Here is an 18,339-nt window from a genome sequence, read left to right on the forward strand (position 1 = left end):
TGCTGGCAGTGCATTGCTCCGATAAAAGCATGTGGTCGAGTATATTATTTATGGCAATATTTGCCTATTTGTAATCTTCAATCCATGCACAGTGTCATTTCCTTGAGTCCTTGACCTAGGAAGTTCTATGACGCAATCTGGGCTTTAAGTAGTCCATAAAAGAATTTGCTCATTGATCAGGTAGACATGTTTGTATCATCTCAAGGCGTGACTTGCTTTTAGCGTCTGACTTCAAATAGTTGTATGCACTACCAGTATACTATTCACTCGGTTCAAAAGACTTATTCGTGTCCGATATGACCGGAGTATCATCATGAAGTCTCTCAAGCAATGATCACCATCATCCAGTGACCGATAGGCCGGGAGCACATATGTTCTGACCAACGAGGCTGGACACATTTCTTCTCCTTGACCAACGAGGTTTTAATTTGGAGACCATCACAATTGTGAGGCCGACGAGGCTAGACCCCTTTTTGTTCGTGACCGACGAGGCTAGACCCCTTTTTGTTCGTGACCGACGAGGTTCGAGGCCGAACATACACTTGAGACTTTATCATGAATTCCGTGACCGAGGCCGGATACTTCTCACTGAAGATAGACAAGGCTTTGGGGCATATATATTATATGGCTATTATTGGTACCAATTATACTTGGAGAATATTTGTGCAGAATTCAAGACGACGACCATCATTGCAGCTTAATCGGAGGTTTTCCAACGATCCAATACTGTGGATGTAATTAACCGGCGGCTTAACAAGCCCCCGGAACCAAGAACTTTTCAATCAATGATCGTCTGTTTAGTCAGATTTATTAAGCGCAAATTCAATATAATCCGGAACGTGTACTTTGTAATTCTCAAATAAATTAATAAAAGTCCGAGTTCCCTGAGTTTGGTGTCTCTTTTACTTACTTTGTATACTTATGTATACTGGCACGTCCGCACATTTATCTATTTACCTACACATTAGGACCTACTCTCCCTAGTCAGGAGCGTGTTTCCTTTTGGCGAAACACCTCCCTTATGTGGAGAAATTTAGTGTTAAGATGATCGTAAGATTCAGGTGGTAATGGTGAGATCATTTGACTCACGCTATGCCTTTGGTTGGTAGAAGCCTTGTGTGGAAACCCAACTCCTTGACTATGAGAGACTTGATGGCTAGGTGCATACCTTGGCGAACCTCCAATGTTGGGTAAGACACTACTAGAAAATAGATTTTAGGAGACAACCATTTTAATTTTGGATGGGGTGGAAAAAAGGTCTTCCGTCTCCGTAATTCCAGATGCATTTTTTCAGAGATGGGCGCTAAAATGTCTGCTTGTGCAAATACCTCAGCTGGTCTCCTTAAATACTAGTCCGCCCATTAGACGTTCACACACATATTGGAGCCAGTATCGTCCATTGAGCCCACCCCAATCTCTCTATCTTTCACGTCTCTCTCCAACCCAACTTTGTCCCAATCTCTAGCCGAGAGCTCCTCTGCCCCTCCCTCCATCGAGAAACCCTAGCCGCGCGAGAGCTCGTGACCCCTCCACCACCTCCCTTCCACCGCCATGAGCCATATTATGTCATCATCCACAAGCTCGCTCGAGCCGCCGGGAAAGGCTGGGAGGAGCGACTCAGGGAAGAATGAGAAGGAAAAGACTACAGGTTCAGCAAGAAAAGATTAAGGCCTTGTTTGGATATTGTAAAATCAAGAAACCATAGTATCAAGAAACTGTAGTTTTAGAAGCAAAACCGTGGTTTAGAAAAAAGAGATCTAGAGTAGAGTTTTTAAAACTCTGAAAAGACTACAGTTTCAGCAATGCCATGGTATTCAAAACCATAAAGTTTGTTGCACTCAAACACTTCATGGCATTCTAAAACCAAAGTATTTCACAAACCCATGGTATTTTTCCAAAACTCCAAAAATACTTTGTATCAAACAGGGCCTAAGGCAGTTAAAAGGACAATGATAGGTGGGGTCCGTGGATGACATATGAGACCAATTGATAATAGTTGCTAAAAGTGTAAAAAAAAACTTGTATCATCCTATCCCATGAATCCTTCCAACCAAATAAAAATTACAATATATACTCAACCAAATACAGAAATTGGACAGTCTCATCTCATAAATCAAAGCAGGATGTCATGCCTCGTTCCCAAAACAAACGCATCCTAAGGTAGCATTTGGTTGAGAGTCAAAGTGGGGTGGGATGGTCTTGACTCTGATTCGTGGGATGGGACGGCTTCATTCTCTGTTTGGTTAAGGAGGGATGGGACGAACCTGTTTTATGTTTGGATCAGATACAACAAAAGTGGGATTAGCTACTGACAGGTGGGATCCAATTGTCAGTTTTTTTTAAAAAAAATTCTTCTTTTCTTTTTCCTCTCCTTATCTCTTCGATCCCAACCGCCTGGACTCGAGTCTCGCACATGGGCACGGCGCACCTCGTCTCCTCCACGAGCGCCTGGCTTCCCCAGCGAGCTTGCCCAAGCTCACCCCGCGCCTCCTTCCCCCGAGCTAGCCCTGTGCCTCCTTCCCCCGAGCTCGCCCCGTGCCCATGAGGCGGCCCGCTCGGCGGCGGCGCTCGGCGGCCGGCGAGGTGGCGTGCTTGCGCTCGCCCACAAGGAGGCCCGTGAGGCGGCGTGCTCGCTCCGCTAGGTTCCTCCATCTTCGAGCTCCTCTGTGCGTCATCCTTCTTCCTTGCATCCTCTCCCGCGCGCCCGTCCTTCTTCCTCCCATCCTCTCCCACGCGCCGTTCGTGAGCAAGCGTGCCTGCTCTCTCCTTCTTCCTCGCCTGTAGCACGCTCATCCCACTTGGGGCTGACCCTGTCCCACTAGTAGAGAACAGACCTTTGATCCTCGGCCAAAATGGGCTCTAGTCCCGGAATTTTTTGCCCCCGGGACTAGAAATACCTTTAGTCCCGGTTGGTGGCTCCAACCGGGACTAAAGGTCCCTGCCCAACGGCTACTGCGCCAGACAGAGGTGGCAGGGACCTTTAGTCCCGGTTGGAGCCACCAACCGGGACTAAAGGTATACTTTTACTCCCGGTTTGTGGCTCCAACCGGGAGTAAAGGTCTACTCCCGGGTCGTGGCTGCGCCCGGGGTTGGAAAGTTACCTTTAGTCCCGATTGGATCTATCAACCGGGACTAAATGTTCTCCCTTTACAAATCGGCCGTCTCCTCCTTCCTCCCCGAGCCCGAGCTCAGCACATTTTGAAGCTCACTGCAGTAGTGTTCTTGCTTCCTCCCTCCCTCCATTGTTCCTCCATCCATTCTTCGATTCCTCCGTCGATTCTTCAGTTGTAAAGGTTACCAATCTCATACTCTCATTTTTTACCATTTTCTTATGCCATTTTATTCACTATATATATTTATGGTTCTTTATTGTGGTTTTTTTTCATTTGTAAGCAATTTGAGCTCAAAATCACTTTAAGCTTGCATATTTACATGAAAGAAGGTTAAAGTATATATAAATATAAAGTTAGAAAATAGTTAGAAAATTATAGCAAATCCTTACTAGTTGAACTTGCGGACCGTGTTCAGGTCGGCGAGGATGTTCTCTGCCGAGCGGTAACGGACGTCAAGGAGGAGCTTTGATTCTACGAGGGAGAGCGATAACGGTCGTGGAAGACCGTGTTCCCTTCCTCGTAGAATCGGAGCTCTTCCTTGACCAAGTACGGTGCCGTCCGGTGGAGAAATCCTCGCCGAGCTGATCACGTAAGCAAGGTCAACTAGTACGGATGGTTATTTATTCACATGTCCCGATATCGTCGTAGTAGTCTGTCAATCACCGTACCTAAACGTAGTATATATAAATAAAAACTTAGAAAATAGTTAGAAAATTATAGAAAATCCGTACTAGTTGAACTTGCGGACCGTGTTCAGCTCGGCAAGCATGTTCTCTGTCGAGCGGTAACGGACATCAAGGAGGAGCTTTGATTCTACGAGGGAGAGCGACAACGGTCGTGGGAGACCGTGTTCCCTTCCTCATAGAATCGGAGCTCTTCCTTGACCAAGTACGGTGCTGTCCGGTGGAGAAATGCTCGCCGAGATGATCACGTAAGCAAGGTCAACTAGTACGGATGGTTATTTATTCACACGTCCCGATATCGTCGTAGTAGTCTGTTATGTGTGTACATTCCCATTCTTCTGTTAATTTGCGGAAATATCATATGAATTACTTACCTGCCGCAGTAAAAGACGAGAACACAATGACCATTAAAAATATCATTGTTTAGAGATCTAGATAATTTTATAGTTTGTTAATTTTATTTGTTTATAAAAGAAGAAATTTATAGTGTATTAAAAAATGAGTATAGAGAGTAGATGGCAACTGCTTCCGGGTCCTCGGCCTCTCATGGGTTTCCAAAGCGACTTAGGCCGGGCCTTCCTCTCATTCCATGCGGCAAGTGTCGTGATGAGATGAAGATTGTGATGGAGTACCGAGTGAAGAAGGAGGGTCCCAACAAGGATCGTATCTTCTACAAGTGTCCGGATCGCAATGTGAGTTATTTTATCGTATTTAATGATTATGGTTAGTTTATACCTATTTTCATGATGGTTGTGATTAAAGTTCTAGTTTTTTGTTTTAATTTCAGTGGGATGGCAGTGGACGATGTTCAGGCTTCTACTGGGAGGAAGAGTATGTTGAACTCGTGCAAAAATATCTTGCACAACAGGCAGATACGGCGGCTAATGAGGCAGTGATCCAGCCGAAGAAACCCAAAGATGTTGCACAATCGGGGGATCTATCTGTTTTAGTTGAGATTGGTCGCGAAATCCTTGTGCTCCTGAAATGTATTTTAGCTTTAGTTCTTTTAGTGGTAGTTGGGATTGTCTACATTGTAGCGATGCTTTCATAAATTTGTATCTTTTGTGGTGGCACGCATGTTGTATAAATAATTAATTATGATCTAGGTTTTAATATGATATTTATGTCATGTAATGCAGATGAGCCGTCATTGGATGTATAATGCTGATCGCCGCTCACAAGAGTTCATTGACGGCGTGCATTCTTTATTACGTGCGGCCGAGACAAACAAACGCGACGGTTTCATGTGCTGCCCATGTGCCATATGTAAGAATACGGTGGAATATCCTTGCTCAAGGACTCTTCATTCACACTTGTTCAAGTCGGGTTTCATGCCAAACTATATTTGTTGGACAAAGCACGGAGAAACCGGTGTTGTAATGGAAGAAGATGAAGAAGAACAATGGGACGACAATGATATTATTCCTGATGGTGCGTGCTTCAATGATACTGCAATGGGGAGAAGCTGAAGAAGAGGTAGCCGCAGAAGATGAGCCGGCTGATGATCTTTGTCAGGTCATTCGTGATGCACAAAGAGAATGTGAAAGTGAAAAGGAGAAGATCAAGTTCGAGCGGATGCTAGAAGATCACAAGAAATTGTTGTACCCAACTTGTGATGCAGGGCAGAAAAAGTTGGGAACCACACTAGAATTGCTACAATGGAAGGCAAAGAATGGTGTATCTGACAAGGGATTTGGAGAGTTACTAAAAATTCAAAAGAAGATGCTTCCGAAGTACAATGAATTGCCCGCCACTACCTACGAAGCAAAACAAGTTGTCTGTCCTATGAGGCTAGAAATAGAGAAGATACATGCATGTCCTAATGACTGCATCCTATACCGTGGCAAAGAGTACGAGAAATTGGATGCATGCCCGGTATGCCATGCGTCGCGGTATAAGATCAGGCGAGATGACCCTGGTGATGTTGAGGGCGAACGTCCACGTAAGAAAATCCCTGCCAAGGTTATGTGGTATGCTCCTATAATACCACGCTTGAAACGTCTGTTCAGAAACAAAGAACATGCAAAATTGTTACGATGGCACAAAGAAGACCGTAAGGTAGACAATATGTTGAGACACCCTGCTGATGGGTCCCAGTGGAGAGCAATCGATAGAGAATTCCCGGAGTTTGCAAATGACGCAAGAAACTTAAGGTTTGCTTTAAGTACAGATGGTATCAATCCTTTTGGAGAGCAGAACAGTAGTCATAGCACTTGGCCTGTTACTCTAAGTATCTACAACATTCCTCCTTGGTTATGCATGAAGCGGAAGTTCATTATGATGCCTGTGCTCATCCAAGGCCCGAAGCAACCTGGCAATGACATCGATGTGTACCTGAGACCACTTATTGATGAACTTCTCATTTTGTGGAATAAAGAAGGTGTACGTGTGTGGGATGAGTACAAACAGGAACACTTTGATCTGCGAGCATTGTTGTTCGTAACAATCAATGATTGGCCTGCTCTAAGTAATCTTTCAGGACAGTCAAACAAGGGATATAATGCATGCACACACTGCTTCGGTGATATTAGAGGTGTATTCTTGAAAAAATGTCGAAAGGTCGTGTACCTTGGCCATCGTCGATTTCTTCCTGCAAATCACCCCGTAAGAAAGAAAGGTAAGCATTTTAAAGGGAAAGCAGACCACCTGACCAAGCCTCGCAACCGAACCGGTGAGGATGTACTCGATATGGTCAATGATGTGAAAGTCGTCTTTGGAAAAGGACATGGAAGCCAACCTATTCCGAAAGACGCTAACGGTCACGCACCCATGTGGAAGAAAAAGTCCATATTTTGGGACCTACCCTATTGGCAAGTCCTGGAGGTCCGTAGCTCGATCGACGTGATGCACCTGACGAAGAATCTTTGTGTGAACCTGCTAGGCTTTATGGGTGTGTATGGAAAGCCTAAGGACACATTTGAAGCACGACAGGACCTGCGTTGTTTGAGAGAAAGAGACAACCTGCATCCAGAGAAGACAGATGATGGACGCCATTACTTACGTCCTGCTAGCTACACTCTAAGCAAAGAGGAGAAGGAAATCATGTTTGAATGCTTAAACAACATCAAGGTACCATCTGGATTCTCCTCGAATATAAAGGGTATTATAAATGTGACAGAGAAGAAATTCTGTAACTTAAAGTCCCATGACTGTCACGTTCTCATGACGCAATTACTTCCAGTTGCATTAAGAGGAATTCTACCTCCAAATGTACGTCTAGCCACCGTAAAGCTATGTGCATTCCTCAATGCAATTTCTCAGAAGGCAATTGATCCAACTGATCTAGCTAAACTACAGAATGATGTGGTTCAATGTCTCGTCAGCTTTGAGTTAGTGTTCCCTCCTTCCTTCTTTGATATTATGACACACCTCCTAGTTCACCTAGTCAAGGAGATTTTCACTCTCGGTCCTGTGTTCCTACACAACATGTTCCCCTTAGAGAGATTCATGGGAGTCCTAAAGAAATATGTTCACAACCGTGCTCGCCCAGAAGGAAGCATCGCCAAGGGCTATGGAACAGAAGAGGTCATTGAGTTCTGTGTTGACTTTATTCCCGACCTTGACTCGATTGGTGTTCCTGAATCGAGACATGAGGGGAGACTAAGCGGAAAGGGGACACTAGGGAGGAAAACATATATTGGTACGGATGATGATTATTTCAATAAAGCGCACTACACAGTTCTACAGAACTCCTCTTTGGTAGATCCGTATATTGAGACACACAAGGATCTCTTACGATCCGAGTTTCCAGGCAAGACTGAAGCTTGGATTACGCATAAGCACATGGAAACTTTCGGCGGTTGGTTGCGAAAAAAATGTCAAGGTGATGAGAGCATCCATGAGCAACTGTATTTATTGGCTATGCAACCATCATGGCATATCGTCACATACAAAGGGTACGAGATAAATGGGAACATATTCTACACAGTAGCCCAAGATAAAAGGAGTACCAACCAAAACAGTGGTGTCCGCATAGATGCCACAGACCCAAATGGGAATAAGCAGACATATTATGGACGCATAGATGAAATATGGGAACTAGAATATGCACCTACTTTGAAGATCCCATTGTTCAAGTGCCAATGGGTCAAGGTGACCGGAGGCGGAGTAACAGTAGACAACGAGTATGGAATGACAACAGTAGACCTTAGTAATATTGGGTACAAAGACGAACCATTCGTCCTTACCAAGGATGTGAATCAGGTGTTCTATGTCAATGATATGTCTACCAAACCAAAAAGAGGGAAAAACGATAATGACTCAACCAAAGAGCCAAAGCGCCACATAGTTCTTTCAGGGAAAAGAGTCATCGTGGGAATTGAGGACAAGTCGGACATGTCAGAAGAATATGAAAAGGATGACCGAATTCCGCCCTTCAAAGTGAACAAAGACCCTAGCATCTTGGTAAATGATGAGGACACTCCATGGTTACGAAGCGATCATAACCAAGGGACATACGTAAAGAAGAAGTTCACTGCTGTGCCCACTTGATGATATAGTGATTTAATATAGTGTGTGTTTGAGATATTATGTAATAATTGTGAATTCAGATGTTTATTATGTCATATTTCAAATTAAATCAATGTTTGATTTGGTGGGATTTCTCTCTCAAAAAGGTAAATTAGGATACTGAGTGATGAAAAATTAAAATATTAACGTTAAAATGATGTGAAAACAAATTTCCTGTCCAAAACCAATAATTTTAATAATTTTAATTAAACACTACATTTTTGCATTAACGAAATAATAAATATTAGTTACATTATGTTTTATAATTCTAACAAAAAATAAAAAAAGTTATGTTATCGATTTTTCCTATGTGCAATAAACAAAAATAAAATTCATATTTTTAACAAAATAATTTTATGCCTTTTATTTAATTTACTATGTATTTAATAAAAACTATTGCATTTCTATTTTATTTAACAAGACTATTGCTTAAAACAGGCGGGAAACGAAACTGCAGGCCACCTTTACTCCCGGGTGGGAAGCCCACCCGGGAGTAAAGGTGGGCTGCAGTTTCGTGGCCCGCCAAAAAAAAGCCTTTACTCCCGGTGCGTGTTACCAACCGGGAGTAAAGGTATACCTTTACTCCCGGTTGGTAACACGCACCGGGAGTAAAGGCACCTTTACTCCCGGTTGGTAATACGCACCGGGAGTAAAGGGTTTTTACTCCCGGTTGGTGGCTGGCACCGGGAGTAATTCTCCTCTGCTATATAACCTCCAGCGCCTGGCAGATCGATCTGCTCGTCTTCTTCCTCGTCGAACACCGCCGCCCTCTTCTTCGACCTCGCGCCGCGTCCGTTCGCCTTCCGTGACACCGGCGCCGCCGTCTTCTTCCTCGTGCGGCCTCCACCGCGCGCGCCCGTGCCCCTCCTCCGCGCTTGCCCGTGGCCCTCCACCGCGCCCTCCTCCGCGCCCGAGGCCCTCCACCACGCGTTGCCCCACCGCGCCGGCCCGAGGCCCTCCAGTACGTACACTGCCGAGCTTCGAGGTGATATATTCGTCGATCTCTTTGTACATTCGTCCGAGCCCTCCACTGCCGAGTTATAGATCACGTCGAAAACTACAACTTTGGTGTAAGCCATGTCAACGGTCGAGGTCGATTGAAAATTCCAAATTTTGAATCACAAAATCTATAGAAACTAAAAATGAATATTTGGAACTCTAAATGATTTTAAATAAAAACATATCTTAAGGCAAGTTTTGAATATTTGGAACTCTAAATGACAAGTATAATTAAGGATCACCAATGAAATTACTTTAGAAATTAATTAGATCGATGTAAATCCATGGCTTGTATAATAAACACGCTATATATTATTTGGAAACAACGCTACGAACCATCCGCTAATGATCCAGCCCATCAACCGCCATATATTCATCACTATATGATATGCCATTATTTCAAGATGCAGTTTCAATAGAAGAATTTTTTCTATCTTCATAGATCAATGTTTGTTAACGAAATTTTATCCAAATATATTCATGTAGGGTCTTTTTTTTTGAAGGATTTGTTGTAGGATATATAATGGTCAAATAGGAACTCAATTTTGATACCCAGTTTATAAACTAAGCGTTTTTTAGTTTATCAAAAATATCACATGTTTCTTCATTTGTGAACTTTGAATATACAGATATAATATATTAATGTTGCTAAAGTAATATGAGCATTACATATTTTTTTCCAGGAAGACTATCTTCAAACTTTATATCATAGCATCAGAGATCGCCTGTAGAAGAAGAAAATAAATTCTTATCATTTCGGAAATAGTAATGGTTATATGAGCAATAAGACACATATACTTACATTTCATAATGGCTTATACTTATATTATTAACATAGAATTTTCTCATATGATGAATGACTACATGGTTGATCACATGGTACATAGGATCACAACATCACGCACCGACACCGCCCCGGCCCGCCTCACGTCGTCGTCGTCGTCAGCACGCCGGCCCGCCTCACGTCATCGTCGTCAGCACACCGGCCACCGCGCCGACACGTATATATACGTCATTTGTATTCATATGCATTTCGTCCATGCGTTTCTATGTATACGGCGGAGCACCGCCGCCCTCGTTCACCCATGTGTACAGACATATATACGGCGGAGTGGAGCACCGCCACTCTTGTCACACCGCCCTTTCTCGTGCCCTAATTCGCCCTAGTACCGACGTAGTTCGTCCTAGTGTGGCGAATTGCGTCCGTGATCGAGGGGCAAGATTTAATAATGCATATTGTTTGTAGATTTTACGCATGTAATAAGCAAAGATTTGACGTACTATATATTGGTTTTATTTTTTGAAGCTAGATGGCCGACCCGAGAAATATGGATGAGGAGGAGTTGATGATGAATTTGATCAACACTGGCACTCAAGTTGCCGGCGATGATGGTGCTAAAAATAACGTGCAAGAGGATGTAGATGACGGGAGTCAGTACTTAGCTCTTGAACAAGATGAGCAACAACATATTGGCCAAGTATATATTTTTTATTATTAGCTATATATATATTATCATATGTCTTATGTGTGCTCATGACATTAAAAATAATGTTTATGTTTTGTAGCCCTCTGGATCGACATCAACAACTACAACGAAGAGTAAAAATGTTCGAGGTCCCAAAAAGCCATTGGAGGGTCGCTTCATCATCTCGGAGTTCAATGTGGATACAGGAGAACTGGGGGGGCCGAATAAAATGAAATTTGTGCACCACTGTGGTTACCTTGTACGGGACCGGCTCCCGATTAGTACCCGTGACTGGAAGAAGAAGACCAATGCTCCTCATATCAGTTTTGTCTCCGATCGTGACAAGGCGTTAATTTGGAATGATGTCTTGGTACATTTCACGCTCCAAACAGATGATTATGATGATATAATAGATGGTGATGAATTGAAGGAGCGAGTTAGGGATTGGGCAATGAAGAAGATGGCCACCCAGTTTCAGACTTGGAAGAAACACCTATACACGACGTATGTCAAGAAGAACATAGCACCAGATTTTACTGTCCCAGGCCCGATCTCAAAGCAGAGGCCCTATTGGGATGAGTTTGTACAGTACAAGACTTCAGAAGAGGGTGTGAGTCGGGTGATAAAGAACCAACGTAATGCCCAACAGAAGACATACCACCATACCTTGGGATCAGGTGGCTACCCGACTGCCATTAAGAAGTGGAACAAAATGGAAGCAGACCTTCTTGCCAAGGGTATCAGACCAGAATCACTCGAGTGGGGAGAACGTGCAAAGAATTGGTTTTTCGCTCATGGGGGAACACTAGACCAGGAGACAGGGAAGTGCGTTTATGGCGCAAGACTGCAAGAAGCAGCAGAAAGATTGTTTTATGCTCAGAGAGCTGCTGCTAGTGGTGCGTTCAGGCCCAACAGAGAGAAGGATGAGCTGACATACGCCATCGGGACTATTGAACATGGTGGCCGAACTAGAGGCAAAGGAAGTGTCTCGTGGGAGCATGGATTCCCTCAGGACAGACCTTCCTACAGAAGTCACCAGAGAAAGAAGGAAGAAGAGGCACACCGGCTCCAGAGGTTGGAGGAAGCGGTGCGTGAAGCACAGGAGCGGGAAAAAAACCTTGAAGCGAGAATGCAGGAGGAAATCAAAAGGCAAGTGCAAATAGCAGTGAGTGCAAGCAAGCAGGCATCAGAGCCAGGAATCAACATTAGCCAATCTGTTCAGTTGAAAAGCAGCTGCGCTTCCACGGAGATACCAAATCAAGGGGACACAGGACTGCGCTTCCCTGTGGATGACGTCACTGAACCTTGTACAACGTGTGAGCTACACATTCCGAAGGAGAATTCCACAATCAAGGTGGCTATCGGTCTTGTTAATCCTATCGACCGAACCAAGACACCAAGGATTCATGGGAATATAATCCAAGAAGGATATGCCACCATCTCGGTAGATAAAGCTGAAAAAGGTTTTAGTGATTTGCCTCTTGACATTCCTAGAGGTGATGGCGAGAAGACTCTAGGAGAAGCGGAGAAGACATTCATTCTATGGCGCAAGCGCTACATCATCATTCCAGGGATGTCGGCTCCACCTCCTTCTGAACTACCTCACCATAGGTACGTGCGGATGAAAACACTACATCATTAATTTGTATTGGCTTAAATAATTAACAATCTGCTCATAATAATATGTCATTCCTTTTTTTGTAGCAGATCCTCCCCCAACCTAAATCCAATTGTTCAATCGCCAGATCATCATAGTGCTCTGTACGATGACATTGTGTTGGAAGACGAGGCTGCATCCACACCCTCTCCAAGGAGGTCTCCAACGCCACAGCCGCCACCTCCAAGGAGGTCTCCAACGCCGCTGCCAACACCTCCAAGGAGGTCTCCAACGCCGCTGCCAACACCTCCAAGGAGGTCTCCAACGCCTCCCCCGCCCCCGCCTACCAAGAAGCCTAGCAAGAGGCCAGCCCCTCAAACGAAGAATCAGTCCCCGCCTGCAAAGAAAGCCACCGTGAAACCAAGGGCTATTCCCAAAATAATATCTGAAGAGAAGGAAGAAGGAACTGATGCATATAAAAAGACATGTCTAGATTCTATGACAAACTTAAAATGAATCAAGAAGCAAGGAGAAACCCAGAGAAACCGTACTTCTTCGTAGCTCCGGATATTTTAAGAAAAAAGGTGACTTCTTACCAGCATCAACAGCGGGAATCTCGTAAGCCATCCAAATCAACGTTATCAGACTATGACCGCACTCTCACCAAGTCAATTGAGGCGGCACAGAAAAAGAAGCGGGCAGGGAAAGGAGTTGCCCAACTCGGACAACAAGCGCACCAATCAATCCCCCCGCTAGTTGTTGGTAATGAATATGGTTCGAATTTAGGATTAATGCATCAGGCAAACATACCTCCGGATGTCGATTTGGATCACCTTGGTGAATTTCTTGATGAGACTGGTCTCGACCTTTACCAGATGTTTGGTGATGGAAACATTGAGAGTGCGGCGGAGGTTGATATTTGGAAGAAAAAATTTGTACTAGGCCAGAGTCTATACAACCCTCAAGCCTTATCTGATCTGGGGACGCAAATGTACCTGCTAAACAAGTGGTACATGCAGGCGTCTACCAGTGGAGACTTCTGCGTTGGTGTCAGAATTAGAGACGAACATTGGTTCCGTGGCGATGATGTTATGTATGTTGACTTTGCAGAATTTCATCAACTATGCCACCTTACCTCTCTGGACAAAGTTATCATTAGCTGCTATTGCCTGTAAGTAATAATTCTTTCGATCTATTATTAAACTCATCATATGTGTGCATATGCATATAAATTATCCTAACAAGTACTATATATATGCAGATTTACAATGACAGAGCTCAGAAAGGAAGGCTGCAATGAAATTGGTTTTGTTGATCCCCATATAGTATTCAAAGACCCAATTACTCCAATGACTAATTGGAAGTCTGAGTCAGAGAGTAACATCATGAACTTCTTAGTGAACCAACGCCACAAGAAGGATATACTCTTTCCCTATAACTTCAAGTGAGTGTTAATCATGTCGATCATAGCCTTAATGGCTCATATGTTGATTCTAGTTAATTAATGAGTGTTATGCGTTATATCCTATAAACACATGCAGCAATCACTGGATATTGATGAACATCGATCTGGTGAAAAGTCACTTGATAATCTATGACTCGATGAGAAAACCACAACAAGACTACCAAGATATGATAGATATTATCCAGAGGTAATTTCGGGATCTCTAGCAACTATATATACACACAAACATGATGATTAACTATATCTGATGACGTGGCAAATTTTTTATTGGGCAGTGTTTGGAAAACCTTTATTGAGAAGCAACACATGGAAAAATGCAAAGCGCCACTGAATGTAATCCCATTGAAAGTAAGTCCCCTGAATCGCATCATCTTTATTAATTAAACATATAGCTTTCACCGGATCACCAGATTGGATGACAAATCTTTTTCTCGTAAAGTGGTGTCTGAGGCAGGAACAGGGGAACAACTACTGTGGTTACTATGTTTGCAAGTTTATCAAGGTGCTCTCCCAAAGAACTCCTACAGAGAGACTCAAAGTACGTTAAAAATACACTATATATTCATTTAATTATTATTATTGATTGTGTTACTATGTCTTTATATATATATATGTACATATATTAATTTATTTTCCTTTAATTCAAACCTGTAGACTCGATGGTTGGAGGAAAAGGTCATACGGCAAGACCAAATCAAAGCAATTCAAGAGTCTATAGCCGGATTTTTTAATGAGCAGGTCATCGATTCCAAGGGCGAGTTCTACTTCGACCCAACACTGCCAATGAAGCCAAGCTAGAGGATGAGAAGAAACTTGTTATGTCACAACAACTATAATGCAATCTTTTGTAATATATGCACATGAAATAATATAATGTAAAATACACATATGCATGCATGCATGTAAATATATATATGATGCATGCATATATATATATATATATATATATATATATATATATATATATATATATATATATATATATATATATATATTTCTATGCTTGAATTGTGTGATTTAATACGTTCATTGTGCTTGAACCGAAACATACTATATGCGCATATAAATGTATAATTAGCAGCGTACAATACGACTTCGAAAACCTATTTTGAAAAGAAAACAAAAAAATGAAAAGAAAAGAAAAAAGAAAAAAACCTTTAGTCCCGGTTCGTATTACCAACCGGGACTAAAGGTGCCGGCCATCGTGGCATGTCAGGAGGCACCTTTAGTCCCGGTTGGTGTTACCCACCGGGACTAAAGGTCCTCCTTTAGTCCCGGTTCCTGACCCAGGACTAAAGGACCCCCCCTTTAGTCCCGGATGCTTGCTCCCGGGTGAGGAACCGGGACTAGAGGGGGTTCCTCACCGGGAGTAAAGCTCGGTTCTCTACCAGTGTCCCCTCGATTTCGTGGGACGGGGACGCCCCGGATCTAAGCCGAATATTCCGTCTTAGGACGGACCCGCCCTTGCTTGCCCCTCATCCAAACACCCCTTATCCCAGGACCATCTCACCCCATCCCACTTGATTTCTTGAACCAAACACTACCTAAGCTGCTGAGAGCAAGAGTACATGCACTGTTTGGAATTTAGGTACGATGTGTGGCCTTTTAAAACCGATAGAAACTGGTCAAAATTGGCAGTTGCCAGTTGGCATGCATGTGCTTTATCCTGGCACGTACAGGACAAGTAAGGGCATGTTTGGTTTAGGCTGCTAAACTTTAGGAGCTACTAAATGGTTTAGTCATTTTTAGTCGCTCTAGAGTTACTAGAGAGGACTAAAACCCTTTTAGTCACATTTAGTTATAGTGTTTAACAAAAAAGTTACTAAAGAAACTAAAAGCTACTAAATTTAGGAGCTACTAGATGAACCAAACATGCCCTAAGTGCAGCGGCCGTTCAAGGACCATGTTTGGCGGCATAAGTTTGGACGAATCCAACTAGTTTGTTCGCTCGTTGGTTTCAGTCAGGGCTTATCAGTCAGACAACAGTATTTTTCTCTCACAACAAACCAGCATCAACTGAACTTATCAGTCCAGAAATCAACCAGCGAACATGCTCAACATAGATTGGTAGGAAACACGCTGTTAGTAGTTTATTTGTTTAATTAATTTATTCCTCCCGTGCTCCACATGGCTCACATATATTTGAATGAATAAAAAAAAATCTCCGTCCACTCAACTAAGCCTCGATTATCGCTCAATCTACACGAATCCTCTCCAACATATATGCTGCATTACTGTGACCGACGTTCCGCAAATAAAGGCCGCGGACGTCGTAGACCATAAAAATTACTGTAGATCGTTTGTTTACCTAGCTAATTACCTCTTCCATATCATTGCCTTGCCCGTTGCCTCCATAGTCGTAGTCTCTTCTTTGATAGGGCGATCCCTCTGGCTCTACCGCAGTGCATGCCCTCTATTGGGTCTCTACTCCTAGATGCATACAGGATTTGAGTAATCAGGGATATGATTTGGTAATTCATGACGTCATACGTACGGAGCCAATGACTTATTTTTTGCCTTGGAAATTCAAAAGCTTATGAAATGGAAAGTTCAAAAATAACGTGGCCCTGTTCGCTTTGCTGAAAAACCAGACTAAAAAGTATTGTTCGCTGATTTATCGTGAGAGGAAAACGCTACTCCTTAGCTCAACCACTTTGGGGCTAAGATGAGATTGCAGTCAAATTGTACCAACGTATCTAGCTACCCGCAATATCATCTACACATTCAGTGTACGAAGATAGCAGTTCAAATATCCTTTCCAAAAGCAAACAAGTGATCTGACCGTCCGTATGCATCATCTATACAAATTGAAAGGCTGTATGTAATGCTATCATTTACTGTATCTAAAAACCACGAAATTAATGAAAGCATGCAGTTTGATGGAAACACATCAGCCTGTTCGCTTGTTGGTTTCAGCTAGCCCAAACCAATCAGCCAACAGTATTTTCCTTTCACAATAAACCAGCACCAGCCAAAAAAGTAGTGCAAGCAATGGAGCACTTGCTTTCGACAAAAAGAAATGAATCGTACGTAGGGGTCACACACACTCTCACCGGTTCGCTGGTTGGTTCTGAGCTAATAAGCTCGGCAGGTGCTGGTATATTATGAGAGAAAAACACTGTTAGCTAACTGATAAGCTCTGACTAAAATTAACAAGTGAACAGACTGTTTATCATAGTGTGGAAAAGGATAGGCAAGAAAAGGACGACCACGTATCTATCAATATATTAAGGTGGCCGCTGCGAGAAATATATATATATATGGATGTAATAACATATATATACTCCTATATAACAATAACATAAAACGAGCAAATCAAGAGAAATGAGAAGTTGCTCGAAACTTGATGAATCATTGATGATCGTCCCAACATCAATAGTTCAATACAAGTAACAACTAACAACAGCTAGCTAGACATGACCAAATAAACACAACGAACAGATGGATTGCAGAACTACTGCTAATCTAGTAGTAGTGCTGATTTGCGTTGCTAATATGATATGAAAAGCCAAAACTCAATTAGCAGGACGGACAAGCTCGCTACACGCTTGCGAATAATCTCAGAATGCATGGTAATATCAGGAGCTAGCTAGGTAGCTAGGTAGCTAGGCGTGGGTGTAGAGCGCGGCGAGGCTTCGTCGGCAGCGCGAGCAGGAGAACTTGCGCTTGTTCTTGACGCACAGCGGCAGGCAGCCGAGCACCCGCCGCACGCTCTCCACGTCCGTGGCCACCACCGCGCCGCCGCACCGCGGGCACGCCCCCGGCGCCTTCTGCTCCCCCATCACCGTCTCCTCCGCCACCCCACAGCACGCCGCCGCCATTGACGAGGCCATCGTCCGATCCTGCTACTACCTCTACGTCGTCGTCGTACTCTGATCTCTCGCTCCGTGTGTCTGCCTCGACTAGCTAGAAGGTTGTTGAGCCAGGTGGATGCGTGCGGGGCAGGTGGGAAGCAAAAGGGTGAGATATAATATAGCTGGAAGAAGAGAGTAGAAGACAATATGCAGACACAGGGAGGAAGACGAGAGGTCCCAGCAGCAGCTAGCTAGCGATGGTCATGTGTGTGCATCTAGCAGCCGCTACGGCGGCTCCACCTTTTGTTTGGTTTGACTTGTTGCTGGGTGGCACAACACGCGCTCTAGGCCAGGTGGAAGATACGGCCCGTTCGCTCAGAGGAATTCTAAAGTTCTGAATGAATCTGGAGAAATTTATGAGAGAAAAATATAATTTCAAATAAAAAAAGATGTGAATCAAGCCGGATTTAAGGGCACGTGAACGGGGCTATATCTACAAATAGATGAGTCCATGCATGATCACTGTATGATTACTTTTTGCATTTGGGGAGGGCCATATGGGGAAACATTCTTTCTTATGTACCAAATGTTGCACTTGCCACTTGGAAAATGCTTTTTTGTTTCTTAATTGGATATGATTGACCCTTTGGCCTAATTAAAGTGGTTTTTGTTTCTGTAGTATATATATGGGGCCTCTTGGTTGGAATGTTGGA

At 43.5% G+C, this 18,339-nt stretch overlaps 1 protein-coding gene across 1 annotated transcript; it reads right to left on the reverse strand.

Moving 5' to 3' along the window:
* Positions 1 to 17,177: 17,177 nt before the first annotated feature.
* Positions 17,178 to 17,775, reverse strand: LOC136471923 (uncharacterized). The gene has a single exon (XM_066469664.1). The coding sequence runs from the start codon at positions 17,663 to 17,665 to the stop codon at positions 17,438 to 17,440; it is 228 nt and encodes a 75-aa protein (XP_066325761.1). The 5' UTR covers positions 17,666 to 17,775; the 3' UTR covers positions 17,178 to 17,437.
* Positions 17,776 to 18,339: the final 564 nt, after the last annotated feature.

The sequence above is a fragment of the Miscanthus floridulus genome, chromosome 8 (assembly GCF_019320115.1).
Source record: "Miscanthus floridulus cultivar M001 chromosome 8, ASM1932011v1, whole genome shotgun sequence".
Classification (NCBI taxonomy): domain Eukaryota; kingdom Viridiplantae; phylum Streptophyta; class Magnoliopsida; order Poales; family Poaceae; genus Miscanthus; species Miscanthus floridulus.

What these genes read in the sequence shown, in the direction of transcription:
- LOC136471923 (XM_066469664.1), bottom strand. Translation starts at nt 17,665, where the DNA reads ATGGCCTCGTCAATGGCGGCGGCGTGCTGTGGGGTGGCGGAGGAGACG.